At 45.6% G+C, this 21,189-nt stretch overlaps 1 protein-coding gene and 1 non-coding gene across 3 annotated transcripts in view; both read right to left on the bottom strand.

The window, feature by feature from the left end:
• Nucleotides 1-532: 532 nt before the first annotated feature.
• Itih5 (inter-alpha-trypsin inhibitor heavy chain 5) overlaps nucleotides 533-21,189 on the bottom strand; it is an 84,252-nt gene continuing 63,595 nt past the window's right edge. The window contains exons 8-14 of one of the 2 annotated variants that reach the window (XM_076832440.1): nucleotides 20,125-20,293; nucleotides 16,303-16,612; nucleotides 13,246-13,805; nucleotides 10,875-10,928; nucleotides 8,715-8,831; nucleotides 5,729-6,106; nucleotides 533-4,182 (exon numbers count right to left, since the gene is read on the bottom strand). In XM_076832440.1, coding sequence (XP_076688555.1) covers nucleotides 3,878-4,182; nucleotides 5,729-6,106; nucleotides 8,715-8,831; nucleotides 10,875-10,928; nucleotides 13,246-13,805; nucleotides 16,303-16,612; nucleotides 20,125-20,293 — 1,893 coding nt within the window. In that variant the 3' untranslated portion in view covers nucleotides 533-3,877. The remainder of the gene's footprint in view (nucleotides 4,183-5,728; nucleotides 6,107-8,714; nucleotides 8,832-10,874; nucleotides 10,929-13,245; nucleotides 13,806-16,302; nucleotides 16,613-20,124; nucleotides 20,294-21,189) is intronic. The other variant, XM_076832441.1, reaches the window with a different exon arrangement.
• LOC143379786 (U6 spliceosomal RNA) lies at nucleotides 14,297-14,399 on the bottom strand. Its single transcript, XR_013088562.1, has one exon. It is a non-coding gene; the product is annotated as a U6 spliceosomal RNA (small nuclear RNA).

Consider the following 21,189-nt stretch of genomic DNA (forward strand, 5'->3'; position numbering starts at 1 on the left):
TGTTACCGTACTGAATCCTGTAAGCAGATAAATTGCAAAGTATTTATGCATATAAACACATCTAAAGGTACAGCAAAAAATAATAGACAGCAGAAAATTCTCAGCTCCATTAAACTCTTATGGGACCACTGTCCTAACATGCCATCCATTGTTGACCAAAACATCATTATGCAGCTCATGACTGCAATTCAGAAAGACCTACATACAAGTAGCACTGTCAGGATCATTGCTTTATTCTCCCTAGTCTTGATCCTATTTCCCCTCAAAAAATTACTCATTACTTATTTTTAGACATCATTTTTTTTTTTTTACAAATTTTTGTTTAAGAAAAAAATGTTTCTTGAAATGTGAACTATCTTGTATCCTCCTTATAATTGAAAACGGGTTGTTAAAATAAATATTTAAAATTGTATTTCTAAGTATTTGCTCAGTTGTGTTATTTTATTTGCTGCTTGTTTTAGCTAGATGGTGTTCTTACGGTTCTAAGAGTCTTTCAAATTTTAATAGTAGCATTGTTTGGGTACATTCTGGGTAGTTCAGAGAAAGGAAAAAGAATGCATAATGATTGAGTGTCTTCCTCAGCCTGGGCTGCTATAACAAGATCACCACAGACCGGACCCGGTGGCTTCAACAACAAGCCTTTATTTCTCCCAGGTCTGGAGGCTGGGAAGGCCGAGATCAAGGTGTCAGCAGATTTGGTGTCTGGTGAGGGTTAGCTTCCTGGTCTACAAACATTCTATCCTTACAGGGCAGAAGCAAGAGAGATGATCTCTCTTGTCTCTCCTTAGAAGGGCCTCAATCCCATCCCCGAGGGCTCTGTCGAAAGAGCCCACCCCCAAGCACTATCACATCGAGAACTTAGGCTTTAACATGCGGATTTTGGAAGAACACAGGAATTTGTTCCACAGCATTCAGTTAGGCCAAAAGTTAGAGAATCCTGTTCCTAATCAAATCCTGTTCCTAATCCACCTATAAAGACACGATTCAAGTAAATATTTAATGTTCCTCCTGATATGAGACCACAGAGGAGTTCTCCCCAAGTCCCCCGCATCCTCTCTCACAGCTGGCCAGCTCAGATGGAGTGTTGTGCTGGTCTGTCTTCCCAAACACCTCACCCTCTAGCCTGCAGGGGAAAATCACACCCAAGTCAGACAGAGGAAGATAGGGCACCAGGCATGGCAGACAGGGAATGCTCAGCCCGTTTTATTTGGGGAATATGAAACTTTAAATTAGTAGACCCCTAAAGATGACCCATTCAGAGGCCTCTGTCAGAGGAGGGAGGAGGTTGGAACCCAGAGATGTGGACTTGCTCAAGATCCATTATGACTCATTAACATGAGCTATTACGATAACAGGGAGATTTATCTCCTCTAACTTCAACATTTTTCTCAGTTCCATTCAATTACTCATTTAATAACCTTCCAATATTTAAAAAAAAAAAAAAAAGCAGAAGGAAAATAAATGATTGACCAGATGGTGAAAGAATGTCAAAGCTAACAAAATGGATTCAGGCAGTTCTGCCTCCCCTGCTCTAAGCCTTTTAGAAAAATCACTCAACTGCACCCTGCCTTAGTTTCTCTGTCTGACAAGAGAATTCCTCTTTTTCTCTGCATTTGCTTTAAAGAGCTTGTCATTTATAATGCATTTGGCTAATTAAAAAAAAAGCACATTTTCCCAACCAAATTAAAAAGTCCTACATATTATAATGGTGTGGGGTTTTGTACTCACAGATATGAATTTCCAGCTCCAACAGAAAATTGAATGATAAATACCTTCTGCAAATAAAGAATGATCTACAACTAAAGAAGAGAAACAGGACTGGTGTTTGTCTAAAGTAAAAACATAACTTTAAAAGCTTCTCTTTGATACAGTAATTTTTTTTTTTTTTTGGTCTGAGCTGGACAGTTACTGCTGAGTTTCTCATTGGAATATGTTTCTCTGCTGTAGTAGTGACCGGGCTTGCCTAATGACATCCTCCTCTCTCCAGTGGGAGGCCAAAACCTGGAACAACATACCATTGCTCCACGTGCAGCATAGGGGCCTGGGCCTCTTGGCACTAGTGTTGTCTGCTCAGCTGGGATTTATATAATGGAAGGTCCAGGGAATCTGACCAGGACGGCACTGGTCAGCCCTAGCTTGTGTCCCTCCTCTTTTTCTGAGCTTTAAAATATGGAAACATCTGTCATATGTTTTCCGTATGTGGCAGGAAAGCAGACAGCTGAGTTTGGTAAGATGGGAGCCAGATAAATAGCACAGCTGACAGGCCATGGTCAGGTGGGTGGGTAAGTGCAGACAGAAGGAGGCCCTGAGAGGGATGGTACCATCACCTGGCGCTAACTGGCTCCTGAATCCAGCCTCTGATGGGAGCATGAGGATGTCATTTCACTGCACGGATGTTTCCCACAGGAAGGTAAATACGATAAACAATTTTCTCTGCTCGGTGGTCTCTCAGGTGCTGCGCATACCTTCCTGTTTCATGCAGAGGCTGCCCTGGCACCAGGCCGGACAGAGGGAAACCCCACGTGAGCTCATACAAAACCTTTCACTCTGTCCCACATCAAAATATGCTGTTTCCCTGACCACAGTCTGTCTTTCTCTGCTGTTTGGCTCAACTGCCCACTGTGTCCATCTGCTTCCAACCAATGACTCTGAGAAGACCAAGCCCAGCAGAATGAGAAGTGCTACAGAGGGGAGCACAGAGGCTCTGGCCCATCACACCTCGTTCCCCTTGGTGATATGGCCAGGCTTTACGAAGGGCATTTGGAAGGAAATGCCTTTTTTTTTTTTGGTAGCCCCTCTGATTTTAATACTTTCCTTAGGGGATCAGGTTTGCCTGAGTTCTGGAACCAACGCTCCATGCTCATGCTGGTTTCCTGGCTTTTGCCCATCTAAGAAGTGGGAAGTCCATTAGGTTTTCTGACATGTGTGCCTTTCCTACTGACAACATGCAAGCTGATTCTTCCTACACCCGGGCTCCCTCTGAGCCAGGTCTATCTTACAGGCCAGCGCCATGCCAGAGCCCTCCCTCAGCTTCCAGATGGTGAAGTCAAAAATGGCCCAGAAATCCTGACAGAGACTAAAGAGTTCCAAGCTAACAATTTGCCTTTCAACTGGCCAACTCCCCAGCACCAAGACGGCCCAATAAACACTATCCACGTTTATCAAAAGCATTCAGCTTATTGGAATAAATTGCACCAGTATTCACCAGCAAAAACAAGTGGTTTATAAAGCTCTTTAAAAGGAAAGAGATTGGTATCTGGGATGTACATGTTTCTACATTTTAAAAAATATTTTAAAATTTGTTTTTAAAAATTTTAAAATGAAATTAATTTTAATGAGTAAGATTCCACAGCAGAGGAAAATCCTCTCCTAAGAAAAGATTTAATTGTTTAAATGATCCAATGTATGTTTTGTCTGTATGGCCTGTGGCCCAGGGTCAATGGGTGGGGGGCAGGGAAGAGATTTCTATGCATGAATATAAGGCAAAAAGCAGAGGGCCTGTACTTGGCTGTTTCTACAGAGAAAACCCTTTCAAGCAACCTCGCATCATCAGAAAAGGTTACTGTATGGTAGGCTACAAGATGGGAGAGACAGATGGTATACGATACAAACTTTCTTGCTCTTAAATATGACCTTTCTCTCCTTGGCACTACCGTTTTCCTCTACTGTAGATGGAGGGGGGGCAAGGGGGAGAGGAAGGAGAAAGAAACAATATTTTCTCTAGAGCTTCCTGCCCCTGCCCCTTGCCCAAGCAGACACCAGAGCTCCAGCAGGGGTAGGCTCTGGAGCGCAGCTCACTGCAAGAACCAGGTGTGCACAAGCAACAAGAAGAGCTGCCCTACTGCGGCCCCCAAAGTCACTTCCCTTTCACGTGCTCTTATGAATTAAGGCTGCTGGTTTCGGATCCCAATGTCATCTCTGTGTCAAACGGATGAGATGCCAGGTAATCTTTATACTCCCCATCAATCAGTTTGGCAGCATTGTTCCTGGCAAACCAGCAGTCTATCTGCTCCTCCCCGTTGTAAATCTTCCTTTGTTTCCACACCACTGGGACTCGGTGCCCTTTCACCTTTAGGATGGTCTCAGAAGTCCCTCCTGCTGGCGGGAGTGGAGAATTGGTAAGATTCTTGCTGTGCCCTGCAGGCTCCTCTGTGAGTTTGGCGTCCTGGTTCAGGAACTGACCTGAGAAGACAAAAAATAAATAGACAGATAGATAAATATGTAAATAAAAGCATCAATGCATGCTGAATGCAGACAACAGGTGCAATAGGTCTAAGTCAATGAGATGGGTTAACAGGACTACCAGTCCCTAGGTGGACTGCATTCACACATGGTCCATAAAATGAAGAATAAAGAGCTAAGCCGCTACTTGTAGTGATGTGACCCTTCTGGAAGCTGCCTGGTTGCTAACATTGAGACGTCGTCACCTAAACAAAAAATGGAGACAAACACCCTCTGGTTGAACGGTGAGGACAGGAAGAGGGCTTTGGGCAAAGGGTCAGGTCTTCCCTCTATCTTCCCTGTTATAGGTATAGGTCCCCATTTGAACAAGACGTGGTGGGTGCACCTGGGTGAGGTATGGAAAGTAGTCAGCTCACTCCTGACACTTGTCCTCAGAATTCTCCAGGTCAGGCGAGGGTACTGCTGAGGCCAATGGGACACAGATCTGCGTCTGTGAGACGGGGAGCATGTTTGGCAGCCAGGCATAGCAAAATGCGTCCAACTCAAGTGCCAGGAAATCCTGCTTTCTAAACAGAGCCCTGGCAATGGCTCGACCTTCATTTTTGGGCCAGGAGCCCACATGAAATTACACGTTGAAGGACGTTGGCCAGAGGGGCCTGCCCGCTGCTCACAGCATCAGTGTGGATGACTCCTATGAAATGCAAAACTCTTTCGTGCTGGGAGGGCAGTGGGCTGCCCTTTTTCTGTGTCTCCTTGCAGAGGAACAAGGAAACAGCCTAAGATGATTATCCTCCACTGCTTTGCTCTCCCAGAGACTAGTGAGAGCTGGTTTGTAACAGCCACTCCTATTCCAGAAAGTCATCAGGAGGCCCCAAATCCAACTTTCATATACACATACTCAGCACTCCATATCTATGGATTGCACATCTTTGGATTCAATCAACTGTGGATCAAACATTCAGAAAAAAAATGCATCTGTATTGAACATATAGATACTTTTTTCCTTGTTCTTAGTCCTTACACAATTCAGAATACCGGCTATTCACACTACATTCTATGAGGTATGATAGTAATTTAGAGATGTAAAGCACATGAGAGTATGGGTGTAGGTTTTACACAAGTACTATGCCATTTTATTTATATATTTATTACTGTATTGGGAATACTATTGAACTATATCCCCAGTCCTTTTGATTTTTTGTTTGTTTGTTTTATTTTTTTGGAGACAGTGTCTTACAGAGCTGCCCAGGCTGACCTTGAACTTGCGATCCTCCCTGCCTTAGCCTCCTGAGTGGCTGGGATTACAGGTGTGTACCACTTCCACTGGCTTACTAGACCATTTGAGGGACTTGAGCATCCTCAGATTTTGGTATCTCAGGGAATCCTGGAACCAGTCCCTGGTGGATGCCAAGGAACAGCTATGTACATAAGGACCACGTTTGCTATTGGATTCCTCAATCAAGCTGAAGAGATTGGTAGAAGGGGCTTCTCTTTGAGAATCTAATTCCATGCTCCAAGCCCAGCGGGAAGATGAGCAGCTGCCTACCTAAGAGGCCGTGGCAGTTGCTAGAAAGGCCCCTGCTGTTGGAGATGTAGAAGCCCAGGTGGTTTCTCTGGAAGGGCGCTGGGTTTTTGTAGAGGTGAATGAGGATGACAAAAGCAATGGTGCCCTGGATGGTGACAGTGACGTTGGCGTTGGCAGACACAGACACCTCCAGCCCCCGGCTCCCCACCACGACGCTCTGATTGCAGAGGAGGACCAGCCTGTCGCCACCATCCAGGATGACCCTGCTGGGTGTGATCTCCAGGTATGATCTCTCGGGCTTGTTGATGAAGATGGTGATGGTGCGGAAGTAGGTGCGCTGCTTCTTGTGACCACTAGGTGGGGCGGGGGCCCCGATTAACTCTCCATTCACTGTCACACCTTGAAGCCCAGGGGAAGAGAACAATGGTTAGAAACACAATCCCCAACCCCTAAAGGCCTCTGGTCAGAATTTCCTTCCTCCTTCCTGGTCTTTGTTTCTCTAGCAGGAATGACTCAGTCATAGAGGCTGCTCAGTGATGGCTGAATGAGTGAATGGGTGCGGGATCACTGGTAGCCATGGTTGCGCTTTCTGCCCCGTGGTCTGACCAGATTCTTGAAACAAGGGAAGAAGGTTGAGGCTGGGATCAAGATCACGGAAGGGGACTGAATGTGTGCTTTCATTCCAGCCTGGGTATAGAAGAGAAAGATTCGGTGGTCCTGATAAATATTTTGTTTCTACCAGTAGCCATAGATCCTAATTCAGAGATCATTGATGCTAGAATGTTTTTCAATCCAAAAACTCAAGTTTGTCCATGTCCGAGGTGTTCATCCTTAAATAAGTCATTGGAAAAAGTTAAGCCTCAATTCCTTCATCATGTAAAATCGGGAAGATATAAACGCAAACTAAATTTTTGCAAGGATCGCAAAAGGAAGCATATGTATAAGCTGTCAACTGCCATCAAATATAACTCCTGTGTTTTTTTTTTTTTTTTTTCCTGTGCCACTAAGAACACAAGCGTTTCTGGACTTGAGTAAGGCTGGCAGCCAGCTCCCAGGGCTCCGTGCTGTCAGGCTGAATAACAGACACTCACAAGTGCACAGGAGATGCTTGCAGTGAATTAAGTGATGTGTGCTACATGGGCTTTGCCCTCATGCCAAGAGGCAATTTTCAATAACAAAAGATTGGTATATAATTAACTCTTGTGTTCTCTACTTTGGGATCATCTCCCCAGTAAATCTTGACTGTAACTTCTTAGGTATTCAAGGAGAAAAAGGGTCTTCCCTGGGACAAGGAGTGTGTGTGTGTGAGGGGGGGGGTGAGGATTGGAGAGATAGAATCCCTGCCGGAGCACAGCCATGCTCCAAGTACTTCCAGGCTGAGTTCCTGTCTTGGGCAGAACACAGAAACCATGGAATAGCTCCAAAGAGAGGGGATACTTCCAGGAATGGCTGCAGTTAGGCCCCTATCTTATTCCTGCACCCTTATAGATGAGAAACATTAGAAAATATAGTTCTAAGACTAGAAAGACCCTCAAAAGAACAATGTGATACAATTCACAATAGCAAGACTGTGGAACCAACCTAGATGCCCTTCAATAGACGAATGGATTAAAAAAAATGTGGCATTTATACACAATGGAGTATTACTCTGCATTAAAAAATGACAAAATCATAGAATTTGCAGGGAAATGGATGGCATTAGAGCAGATTATGCTAAGTGAAGCCAGCCAATCCCTAAAAAACAAATGCCAAATGTCTTCTTTGATATAAGGAGAGTAACTAAGAACAGAGTAGGGACGAAGAGCATGAGAAGAAGATTAACATTAAACAGGGATGAGAGGTGGGAGGGAAAGGGAGGGAGAAGGGAAATTGCATGGAAATGGAAGGAGACCCTCAGGGTTATACAAAATTACATACAAGAGGAAGCGAGGGGAAAGGGAAAAATAATACAAGGGGGAGATATGAACTGCAGTAGAGGGGGTAGAGAGAGAAGAGGGGAGGGGAGGGGAGGGGAGGGGGGATAGTAAAGGATAGGAAAGGCAGCAGAATACAACAGACCCTAGTATGGCAATATATAAATCAATGGATGTGTAACTGATGTGATTCTGCAATCTGTATATGGGGTAAAAATGGGAGTTCATAACCCACTTGAATCAAAGTGTGAAATATGATATATCAAGAACTATGTAATGTTTTGAACAACCAACAATAAAAAAAAAAAAAAAAGAACAGTGTGATAAAGGAGACCCAGGGTCAAACTTTCCTTAATCTCAACATGCCTACCACCTGGGACCTATGTAGACTGACCTTCCACAACTCTCATTTTCTCAGCACTTACAAATACCAGAAAGGTCCACTCCCAAGCTTGTCCTCACAAAGCCATGCTGTGTGGCTCTCCACATAGTTGTCCCCAAGCATTGCTACGGGCACTGAACTCCAAAAGTTTTTTCTGTGCCAACCTCTTTTACCCAGTCCTTCTCCCAGCCCATGGGGACCAGAGGTCTCTTTACATCTGTGCTCACAGCAATAGGACTGTGTGGTTAACCTCTGGGCTTCTCATCTACGTCACCAAGGAACTGAGATGGATGAGTTTGGGCCTCTGGCTTTTCTGCCATCACAGCTTCTCAATGAAAAGACAATAATAACTTCATGAGTTTCTTAAGCATTTATGAAGCCAAGTTATGTCCATTATTTAATTTAATCCATTTCATAACCGCCCTGTGGGACCAGCAGAGTATCACAATCTCTATTTTACAAGGGAGGCAACTGCAGTCCAAGGCCACACAACACCGAAGTCATTAGAGTGGGTCTGAATGTCCCGGTCTCTGACTCCAAGTCCAAGTACAACGTCCACTGCCCTTCATTCATCAGTGGCACCCACTGAGCCTCTTCCATGTGTCCCTGACATAATTGGTCATTCATCCCAAGAATAGGGGGGGAGGGGGGTGCAGCCCCTCCCAGGCCCCTCCTTGCCTTGCTGCCGCGAGGGAGGGAGGGCAGAGCTCACCAGAGTGCACGTGATCAGAGACCAGCCGGAGGATGTCCCCAGGCTGCCCGTCGATGTTGAAGCAGACGGTGAGTTTGCTCAGGGGGAAGTCCACCACAAAATGGGGGTCACCATCCACTGCCAGGACAGGAGAAAAAAGAGAGAGAAAGGCAGACATTTATTGGCTGTCTTCCATGTGTAAGTACTCCTCTCTATTTTCTCACCCATCATTTTTTTGCTCCTTAGGACCATGGTGGAAGAAGAGTTTCCTCAATTTCTAAACAAGGGAGAGAAGTGACTCTCCAAAGTCTCCCAGTGAGCCCACGTAAAGTAAATACTGACTTCAGGCCTCCTAAGTCCAAATCCAGTGCTTCTTGCGCCAGGCCTCAGTTAAGTGTAGAGAGCCAGGCCTAAGAGGAGGAGGGGTGTGACGGGGAGGAGAGGTGCAGTCCCCAATGTCCTGGGTGGGTTTCCCCAGGTTACTTGCTTTGTCCTCTCACTGTCCACCTGAAGAATGCAGCCTCGGGGCTGGGTGGTGGCTCAGTGGTAGAGCACTAACCTTGCATGTGTAAGGCACTGGGTTCCATCCTCAGCACCACATAAAAATAAATAAATAAATAAAGATATTGTGTCTAAGAATGCAGCCTCTTCCTGTCTATGGCAAGAGTTTCTTGACGCTTCTCCCAGGAAGCCCCAGTCTGTCTCACAAACACTCCCAGTGCCAGCTGCCTGCGATCCTAGCGGGCAGGTCCTGAGAAGCCAAGCCCAATTTATGGGCAGTGACAGGTGAAGCAGAGGCACTAGGTTCGGCAGTGACAGCGATGAGGGCAGAAATCACTCTCATAGGTCACACTGACTTTACTGCTCTCAAATGTTTGTCCGCAGATGAAGTTCAGCTGGCCCCCGTTCCTTGTCCCCCTTTACACCTCTGCCAAAGGTGAAGAGCCTGTGTCTTGCTGTACAGATCAAATATTTCCCAAGAGTCTATATCAATTCCCTTCTCTCACTGGACTGGAGATGTGCTTTCTGACTTACACACCAGACACAGCCTGTTTTGGAACCCCTCCCTGTTTCTCGTGTATGTATATACATGCATGAGAATGTGCCTAGGTACAGCGGAGGTTTGGGTCAGGAGAAGTCTGGTCTTTTCAAGCTCTAAACAACTTCCCATCCTCCTTATACCTGCAGAAAAACTCTATCTGCCTCCAGCATCACTCAGAAGACCCCTTGAGAGAATCTGGCTACACTCACTGTGAAGTGCCTCACGTCCCCTGTGAATGGCAACCTATAAAGAAATAAAAGGTATCTGTCTTCAGATGGTGGGTGGAAGGGAATGATACCCAGAGGAAACAAAAGTTCTCTCCCACATTTTTGGCACTCTCTGACAGTACTTTGAGACTTTCTGTACACACTACGACATCCACTTCTGTTTAAATCATCCAAATCCCTTTACAAGAGGAGTCCAAAACTGATTACTGCAGGCAGCATCCAAGAGGAAGGTTTTCTTGCATTCCACAAAGCACACGTGTTCAAGGAATTGCATTCTATCCATGAGAGACTACGCATTTCATCCCCATAGCTAATCTCTAGTATGTCCTTGGATTTAAGAACTTGCACGTACAGTACATCGGCAGAGGGGTCATGAGACTTAGAAGGGAAGACGTGTACATTGGGAAATAAAAGCCCAGCGCCCCTGACACTGCTCTTCCATTTTTATCATAATACCAAGAAGCTGCCAAAAGGAAACTCTATGATGTTTTTAATCTGTTCTTCCTTCTGAAGTTTGGGATTACAAAACAACGACAATGAAATCCTGCTTACCTCAACAGAAATTTCTAAAATACCACTTCTGTATTCATGACACCAGGGGCCGGAAGCACACACACTCCAGACCCCTGAAACCAATGCCTTTTAAGCACAGAAGATGTCTCTGTTATCCGACTCTTCTTCCACCAGGGCTGTTGCGCCAGGCTTTCCTGGGGACTGTGTGATCTCCGCGGTGTTTATGTAATGGCTTAAAGATGGTCCTGGTTCTCAGCATGCACTCTGTTGGCCTGAGCTAAATAAATACAGTCACGATGCCTTGTTCTGTGAACCGCTAACCTAAATGTGTTCCTGGTGGTCCCTGTCCAAATTTCCCTTGTTCCCAACTCATTCACCAAACCACCTCCTTCTCTTTACCTGATGTTTTAGAGATTTTGATTCTTGGGTCATATGGTTTCTTGAGAGTGGGCCCTAAAACGGAGAAGGAAGAGAACACTGTGGTTATTCATCAAAGAGGATCCTGTGAGAGGCCCTGGAGAAGCAGGCTGAGATGAGAAATATTCAGTTTTCAGATACATTTGTAACCAAGAATAAAAAAAAAAAAAAAAAAAAAAAAACTGTTCAAAACATCATCTATTTTAAAGGGAAAGACTGGCCTCCAAAGAAACAAGCAAGGATGGTTGATGATGTTATTGGTTTAGCATTTAGATAGTATTTTTCTTTTCTCTGATCTCTGTTTACATAAAAGGGGGGAAACAGTCTATCATACTTAAGATACAGTTCTGGGTAAAGGGAGACTAGGGGGTTATTGTTTAGGGAATACAGAGTTTCGGTTCCACCAGATGAAAAACTTTCTGAAGCTGTATTTCACAACAAAGAGAATATAGCCAGCACTACTGAACTGCATCCTTAGAACAGTTAAGATGGTAAATTTTATGTTATGTAGTTTTTACTGCAATAAAAACAAAAGAGACAGTTATATTCCAGGGTCCAGAGCTATGTGTGTAAGCTTAATTCAGAAAGCATTTTGAAACACCAAGGATTCAAAATGTACCTTAAAAAATATTCAATTAAATGATAACCTAAAAGTAAATTAATTTCTATAAATAAAACCAATATCATATGGTGTATTAGCAAAATTACACTCCTCTTTAGTCGTTTTCAACCCTCATAGAAATTAAAGGTCAACAGTGTTGGGGACGTAGCTCAGTGGCAGAGCGCTTGCCTAGCATGCCCAAGGCCCTGGGTTCCATCCCCAGTACTTAAAAAGAAAAGTAAAATTAAAGATCAAAATCTCTAAATGGGTTTTAAGTGCCCCTTCCTAATTCTGGTCCCTGGAGAGCATGACATGGGCAGAGCGCAGATGGGCCAGGAAGGAGGGGGAAGTCCTTAGGCCAGATGATTGCTTTGAGAAGTGTCAGTTTCAACAGGCACTTTAAAAAATTAAAATTAAAATATCATCAGAGCATTAACGACAGGAAGATTGTCTTACAAAATCACTAACGCTTCAGGAAAAATCTTACTCCAAAACTCTCCTTTGAACAATCAGTTGGTTATTTCCTCATCTGTGCTCTGGGTCCTTTGGGTCTTGGGTCATCTGCCTCTGATCTCTCCTGAAGTCACTGAGATTTGAGTGGTTTATGTAAGGTCTTTATTGCTCAAATAGCCATTTTTCTTGGATGTGGGATGAGTCTCGTGCTTGCGAAGTGACAGCATCCTGCAGCTTGACTTTTATCAGAATGAAAACGGCCCTCGCTTCCCCAGACAGGCGCCAGTCTTTCTAACACAGCAACAGCTTGGTGTCGCCTGTCTGAAAGGGTCTGAGCTTCTTGATGAGCTTCTCACACGATGACGTGCCTCATGGAGAGGAGGGCTGAGATCTGCAGAACACTGGTCACACGCCCAAGACACTCTGTGCTTAATACTCACAGCAGCCCTCAGGGAACCTGTCACCACCTCCAATTTCCCAGTAAGGGAACGGAGGCTCAGAGGGTCTGGAACCTGCCCCGGGTCTCACAGCAGGTCAGGAGGTTGGTGGGTCCTAACTTCATGCTCTCTCTGCCACACCCAGGTGCTTCCCAGAGCTCAGAGTGTGAGGAATAAAGGAGACAGCAGTTAACCAGGGCTCGTTAACTTCAGTCCCCTTTCCTAGGAGAACTTGACAGCGGCCTCATCACAACACCACACCCAACCAATGTGCCACTTTCTACCAGTGGACATGACCCAGACTGTGACCCTCTGATTTGGTTTTACTACTTTTCCTTCCTCCTGCTCCCGTCTCTGCGAAGTCCCCCTGTCCACTGGCACTGACTGGGCATGAGGCTTCTGTTGGATTTTGAGTGGCAGGTGTGTCCAGGGTGAATTCTCTCGAGATTCCCTAGCTTGGTTCTTCAAAAAACTTTCTCAAGAAAATGAAATTGATCCCACGCACACAATAACACAACTCTGATGTGTTTCGCGACATTGAAAGGCACTAAAGCAGAACATGTCTGTGCGCTCATCTCGGGGCCTCCAGGACTGGCTGGCATGTGGTGGGCCCTCAACTGATTGATGATTGACGGATGGGCATTTTTTGCCTCATGCCAATTTTTTCTCATTTCTCAAGAGCCACAGTTTTATAATGATACAAATACAAAAATCAAAGATACTCTTTGAAGGCTATTGCTATATGCAGGGTTCTGGTTTATTAAAAGAAACTATAACACGATAAAAATAAATAAATAAATAAATAAATTTGCGGAGGTCCCCACAGCCTCACCAGGAGCTCAGGTTTCTGGTGCTGCCTTACCTGGCTGCAGGCCAGCTCCTCGCAGGCTCTGCATCACCATCTCAGGGCCTGCGGCAGCAGACATGCCATGGATGTCCTCCAGCCCACCAGTGTGGAGAGTCGGCTTCCTGAGCTTCATGGATGTGAAGGGGGTGAGGAAGTGATAGTTCACGGCCAACGCCTGGGCCCTCTGCCTCAGCTGCTCCTTCTCCTGCTCATCATTACTCTGCACCCAAGAGCTCAGCAGCTCCTTCACGGTGAGGTAGCTCCAGAGACGCTTGATGTGGTTGGGGTCCCCCTGGCCATCACCTTTGGGCCTGGGGCTTCCTGGGACATCATTCCCCACTTTCTGGGGCTCCACGGGCACCTTCGTCTTCAGCACGACGAATTTCTTACTGTTGCTGGCGGTGACCTCCACGGGCAACTGCTCCGCCTTCCTGTCCGCCAGCTTCCCGGCGATGATGATCTCTGAGCCGTTGAAATAGTTGGGGAACAGAGTTTTGGTGGCATGCTCCACTATGCCAGGGGGGTAGTCGATGCGGATGTCAGAAAGGAGGGGCGTCCTGATCTCATCGTAGAACCTGCAGCAGCAGCAGAAGAGAGAGAATGAGGGTCCAGCCCCGGCGAGGAGTCCACACCTCACGGGCGGATCTGACTCCAGAGGTGATCAAGTCCCACACTAGAGCCAGTATAGTATGCCCCAAGGGAGGTCATTCGGCAGGAGCTTGAGCATTTCTGGCAAGACCATACTCACTGCCTCTTAAGGCTTCCAGGCCCCTTTACCTACTCTCTGATGATGAGGAAGACCCTCCTAAGAGTCGATCAAAATCATCCCCCTCAAATTTCCAGCCAGAGGCCTCAGTTTTGCTTCGGGAGCAAGACAGAATTAGGATGATCCATCCTCAACACAAAAGCCATTTAGATGCTCCAACGACTCTGCCCAGGGTTCCCTGCAGTCTTCGTTTCATGCTACCTAATCAACCACCAGTTTTTTAAATTGGTGCCTATTAATTATACAGAGTGGTGAGTTTCACTGTGGCATATTTGAAGATGCATAAAACGATGCGATTTGAAAAACAAGGAACATTTCACAACTTTGGGTATCATCCTGGACAGGGGCCATACTGATCTCTGGATGGTTCCGACCTTAGTATACCTGCTGTCAAAGCGAGCAGTTCTGATGAATCACTCTTCATGGGAGACAACTTCAAAGTCCTAAACACTCCTGATAAATTCCTGATACACACCTGAGTTTCTCAAAGAGCCACTTAAAATATTATTCTTAAAACCAAAAAAGAGCCACTTAAAATATTATTCTTAAAACCAAATACACATTTCAGATGAATTTTAAGCAGCACATTAGATTTGAGAATTCTGGCCTTGACTTTAATGTGGTGCTTTTGTGTGATGCAACATTTGTTTCTATTAGGTTTTTTTTTTTTTTTCCGTGTGTGTGTGTGTGTGTGTGTGTGTGTGTGTGTGTGTATGGCGGGGTGGGGGGGGGTCTGTTATATGGTTGCTTCTTGATAAAGCCACAATTAAAATCCCTTTTCCATAGGCGCAGAGAGAACAGGCTGTAGAGCCACTTCCTTACTGTGTGTCTTGGAACATGTGGCTTAACCTCTCTAACTTCAGTTTCTTCAGCCATAAAATTGGAATATTAACAGTACTACTTTGGTAACCTACCAGCTGTCTCCCCAAGTCCATTCTCCCCTTCTTTTATATTAACTGAGTTCTAAGTAGGCATTTGTCCATCCTCCTACAAAAGCAATTTCCCAGCCTCCACTGGGGCCAATTATGGCCATGTGACCATGAGCTCACCAATGGAATACACATACAAGTGATTCGTGAAATTTCAAAGATACTTGCTAAAAACAAAATAGCTTGTGTTGGATTTCCTTCCTTTCTCCTTATCTCGGCAGGGAAAACAAATGATACTGGCTTAATTTCAACCTGGCAGCTCAGGAAAACACCTATGGGGAGCAAAGCCATAAAATGGAAGGATCCTGGGTCCCTGAGTGGCTTCATGGAGCAGAATTGATCCTGTCCAGCTGACAGGTGGGAGAAATGAGCAGTTTTCTTAGTTGAGTCTTTGCATTTTCTCATCACTGTGTGGCCACTTGGATTTTATGTAATATACCTATCTCCTAGAACTTCTGTGAGGATCACATAAGGCAGGTAGAGATGCCCGGCATGTCCTGAGTTCTCTGTAAATGTATCAGTATTATTTTTAGTACTGTGACAGTGAAGTTGATTTGTTTCAATGTGGTGGCTTTTGCTTATGAATTCCTTACTGAATCCCTGTTGTTATCAGAGCATTTGATTCTCCTTCTTTTAATCTAATAATTTTTTTATAATGGTAGGAAGTAATCAGGGTTTTCATTTAAATCTTTCATTAAAATGTTGGGGAAAAAGATGGTAGCCAGTCCCATACCAACCACCTGTTTTTACTGCATACCTGTGAGACCTTCAGCAGGATTGATAATGAATAAATTTCTTTGGCTATGGCTACTGAACAACTGCAAATCCACCTCAGTTTTCCTTTACCACATAAGCCACAACACAGAGGAAGGTACTGTACGCAGACGCTGGCATCTGGGTCAAAAGCAAAGTCACATGCCCAGCTTGGCAACATGGCTTGAGGGAAGGTACTTTTGGGTTAGAAGACCCAAGATCTAGTTTCTTTTCCACCTCAATATAATAATCTGAGTATTGTATTTACCAGTTTTAATTGGTCACTTTGCTTCAAAATTAAAGTGTAACCACTTATAAAATAAACTCAAAATATCAAGAAGGCAATTGTAACTATAGGAGCTCAGTGGACACCTCATACCTGACACTGTGCCAACACTTGCTTTCTCATTCAACTGTCAGCCAGCCATGACCCTCACTGTACAGATGAGGAAACAGTCATAAAAGGACCCCGAACCTGCCTGGTTTCAAAACACCCAGTATCTACCAGTACAAGGAGTTGGCATTTCCGGCAGGTGTGAGATCACCCTCATTTCTGAATTTCACAAGGAATCCAATCCTGGGCCCCCTCAACCTCTCCTCGTCCCGAGAAGACAGGCAACTGACCCGATGAGCTGCGAGCCAGCGTCCTCCTCCTCATGCACGCGCCGGGTGAGGCCACAGTTCTCCAGCGACAGTTTCTCCAGCAGTTTGAAGTCCACGTCGTTCCCAATGCCGATGGTGAAGATACAGATCCGACCTCGGGCGGCCTCCTTGGTGTTGTTGAGAATCTTGAGGGTGTGGGTCTCCCCAACGGTGGGCTTCCCATCTGTCAAGAAGATGATGAGGGACACACTCCGGTCCTCGATGTCGTTGTGGGTCACATAATTGTTGAGCAGCCCGATGGCGGTCTGAAGGGCACCGTTGATGTCTGTGCCTGTAGGGAGCAACACAGAACAGCTCACACCTCTGCACCCACCCGGACCCTGACACACGTGTAGAGCTGCAGAGAACTTAGCCACACAGGCATCAACCAGCAGGACTGAGCTGCGGGGGAAAAGAGTTCACCTGCATATGTGGGTGGCCCAGCTTACAGATAAATCTAAATGGCACGGGGTTATCCCACTGTCAAACCTTTTCCCCAAGGTACCCAGTAACACCTGGGCTTAGAAGTCCTTATCTTAGCATAAATGGCTGCCACATTCCTAGAACAGCATTGAAAAGAAGCAGAACATGTTAGATACAGAGATTCAAAGAAAGAAAGTCAGAGAGGGAAGAAAGGATCACAGAATGAAAAGGTGTGTGTGTGGGGGTGGGCAACTGGAGACCATGTCAGATGGCTTCAAAGGCTGCCCAGGCTGGACAGTGCTGACTGAAGAAGTAATGAGGCACCTTCTTTGTCCCTTTTCTTGCCTGCTGCCTCTTCAGGGTTACCTCTGCTTGTTAGAAGCCACAAAGGAAAGAGGCATGGATATATATATATATCTCTCCTGATTCTGTAAACTCTCCTTTAGAAAAGGTGCTCATCAGCAGCAGTTCTGATTAAAGTCCTGGGGCAGGGTGTGTGGTAGGTACCAATATGTATTTGCTTGGTGGATGGAGAGAGATGGGTGGTTTGGTTGGTTAAGTTAAAACTATCAGCTAAAATGAGGTTTCTGGATTAGCCAGGAAGATCACTCAACTGAGCTACCAATGTTGAACCATCAAGGAAAACAGATTTCTTACTGTAGCATGAACATCTATTTCCTTTAGTTCTTGTTTTTTGAATGGCTTGAGCTAAAATTTACATACCAAAGAAATTTCCCATTCTAAGCACCCGATTCATTCTTTTTAGTCATAGATTTCTGTTCCAAACACCTTGCAAAATGTACCATGTTTGAAAGAACCAGTTCATTTTCCCCACTGCTTTATACTCTCCAGAATTTCTGGCAAAAAGGATAAATCTATGCCTGTGACAATTATGTTCATAATTCTTGCTAAGATGCACACAGAGTCTAAACAGAAGGGAGAGTTACAGCTGAAACCACCTTCAACACTTCTTTGGGATCATTAATTTGCCTTTCTTAACGCCCATCTAATTTCACGTGGCCTCTGGGTGTGTGGGCAGGGGCTGACTGGCAGGTGTTTGTATGCTCTTTAATCGGCACTTAGCAATGATGCCAAGTCTCCCTCTCCACTTCAAAGCCAAAGAGAGCCAGGGCCAAGCCATCAATTTAGCCTTTCTGATTGCACCTGGGTGCCAAAGGAACTACAGGGCTTGGAATCAGGCCTACGTTAAAATGGGGCATCTCTTGTCCACTCAGCAACCAAGAACTCATGGGACCCAAGCGCACCAGCAAGGGAGCTACTCAAGTGGGTAAAAATCATGGCCACATCTGATGCTTGAAGAGGACTTCCTGCTTGCCGTGCCTCTTCTGTGCACTTTAAAAATCTTAACTCATCTTACCCCAATAACAACCCCATTATTATCTCTGCTTTACAAAGAAACTGAGGCAGAGGGAAGTTCTTTGTCTAATAGAGAGTGGAGCTGAATTCAAGTCCAGGCAGTATGGCTTCAGAAGCTACACTCCTAGTTCTGGGTTCCATTCTCAGAGAGAAGCAGATTAATCCACTGTTGACCTGCAGAGGCTGAGGCATTGCAGGGTCAAGAATAAGTAGAGGGGGGGCTGGGGCCGTAGCTCAGCGGCAGAGCACTGGCCTAGCACATGTGAGGGACTGGGTTTGATCCTCAGCACCACGTAAAAATAAAAACAAATAAAATAAAAAGGCATGTGGTACATTTACAACTACAAAAAATATTTTTTTAAAAACAAATAAGTAGAGGAACCAGGCATGATGGAGTATGCCTGTAATCCCAGTGGCTCAGGAGACTGAGGCAGGAGGATCAAGAGTTCAAAGCCAGCTTCAGCAATTTAGTAAGATGCTAAGGAACTCAAGAACACCCTGTGTCTAAATAAAACACAAGAAAGAGCTGGGATGTGGCTCAGGGGTAAGTACCCCTGGGTTCAATCCCTAGTACTCTGCCCCCTACCAAAAAAATAAAATAAATAAAATTATATATATATATATATGAAACTAACCAGGTTTCTAAGGTTCAGATTCCAAAGGAACATAGTCCACAGTTTAGCTGTTATCTGAAGTTACTTATCACCTCCCTGCCAGACATACACTTGTTATTTGAAGAGTAAATAGTGCCATTAAAATAATTTCACTTAGCCAATATTCACTGAGGATGCAGTACCTGTCAGGAACCACGCTGGGTACTAGAGGCCACAAGGACTTCACAGCCTTGTCAACTTTCTTCTGTGGACAAAAACTATCAGATTAAGTCTAATCTTTTTCCTTTACCATCCAACACCAGAAAAATTCTAGGCCACGCTGCTATGGAGACTGGTAGGAAATGCCAGGCTAAGTCAGACACTTGCCAAGCAAGGCCAAGTTCCAGGTGAGGTTCCTCTGGAAAATCAGGGCTTTGTCCTTGATGGGAAATCATGAATACATGAAAACTGGGAGAGGACCGAGCTGTTTCACATGTTTCTAGATAACCAAAGTGGAGTTAACCACAGTGACAACTTCACAAGATGGGTCTCTGTAAAGGGTCTTCAAGACAGGGAGCAGGGACAGCTCGGCCCCACAGAACACTCCAGCACGGAGCACCTCTTTATGTGTCCACAGTATTCATGACACAGCCCCTGTCCGGAGTTGAAAAAACTTTCAGGTAGCACAGATGGGTAACATACTGTTCTGATTCTCTGATCTCAGAACTCTATTTTTTGATACTGGGGACTGAACTACTGAGCTGCATCCCCGCCCTTTTTAAATTTTTTATATAGAGACAAGGTCTCAGAGTTGTTGAGGCTGCCCTTGAACTTGCTATCCACCTTTCTCAGCCTCTGGAGTCACGGGGATTACAGGTGTGGACCACTGCACCTGGCTTAGGATTCTCCTCTCTGAACACTCTGCACATGGCGCCATGCTCAGGATGACCACACAGTGACTCAGAGCCCAGCACCCTCCTAGGCCTGTTTCACATTCATAGCACTTCCCAGGCCACGGTGACCCACTCTGAAGACCCTGCCTTGAAGGCCACCAGTTCCGCAGGGCAGTGCCATCTTGCTGCTCAAGGTGCCCTGATCCAAATGGACCATTCACTGGGCTTTAACTCTCCAACCCAAGAACAATTTACAAAAAGAGTTTCCTGGTCCAGGATCCATGGAAAGCCTCCAACCACCTTTTAGGTACTTCCCCCCCTAAGCTGACCAACTTAGTCTGGGGACTGAGGGAGGAGAATTCACCAATTTGGTGTTCCGAGAATCATAAGCTCCTGAGAAAGCCCTCACCAATCATCCTCTGTCCTGTCAGCACCTTTAGCTCTCAAATTCTTGTCTCTCGGCAGAAAATTAGCTTGATTATGCTGCGGCTACTATGGGAGGCAGGAACCATTCTTACCTCCACTGGGTGACATATGGTGAATGTGGATCTTGCCGTCCCTGATGTTGAGGGGAGTAACTGACAGCAAGTGGTCCTTCCACACTTTGATCCGGTTGGAAAACCCAATGATACTGAAGCGGTCCTGGGGCCGGAGGTCATGGAGAATGGTGAAGAGGGCATCCTTGGTCTAGGAAACACAGAAGCCAAACCAGTCACTTGGATGGCATGAGTCCACTTGCTCCCTGGCTTGGAAACTGCCCACAAGCAACCATCCCAGGGTTCAGAGTGGTACCTGAAGGCTCTTGGCTAAATAGAAGGAATTGTGACCTCGCTAAACAATGGCGTAACTGTATACAAGGCATGAGTCGGTGGTGAACATGTAACAGGTCACATGCTGCTGCCAGTCAAGGTGTGTCAGGCCCAAGGAATATCTTCATGATTGCTGTTCTCTTAACCCAGAATATTCTTTACAGCTGCTTTGTTCCCATCTTTCACCCAACAAGCCTCTACTCATTATTCCAGACCCAGACAAGTGTGCGAAATTCTCTATTTGAAACTTTTCCAAAGAGAGCTGATCATTCCCTCCTCTAGGCTGGCACTGTCCCCAGAACACTCGGGTCATAAAATGCCTGCTGCAGAGTGACGATGACTTGTCTTATGCCTCTTTCCCTTATTGGATTGGAAGCTGTTTGCAGGTGGCTCTCATTCACCCAGTAACCCCAGGAGATGCTGGGGGTGGGTGAATGAAGGATGGAAGGAACATTTAATGAACCCTCAAATCAAAGGCAGACACAGCAGACACAGTAAGTGCCATAGGAATTGAGCCGATTATGAAATCGCCATAGACTGGAATGACATGAGAAGGTTCTGTAAAGAAACAGAAATCTGAGTGTGGGGCTTAGAGGGTTGGACAGCTGCAAGGAGTAGGAGGGGGACCCTGAAGAGCAGCGGCCATGAAGAAGCAGGGCCGGAGCCAAGGGAAGAGGGGAGAGGCGAGTGCGGGAGATGCCGGCTGGAGCGAAGGTGTGTGCTCAGGTCTGACGTGACCTGTGGAAAGGAGAAAGGAACCTCAGGAAGCAAAAC

The sequence above is a fragment of the Callospermophilus lateralis genome, chromosome 13 (genome assembly GCF_048772815.1).
Source record: "Callospermophilus lateralis isolate mCalLat2 chromosome 13, mCalLat2.hap1, whole genome shotgun sequence".
Classification (NCBI taxonomy): Eukaryota; Metazoa; Chordata; class Mammalia; order Rodentia; family Sciuridae; genus Callospermophilus; species Callospermophilus lateralis.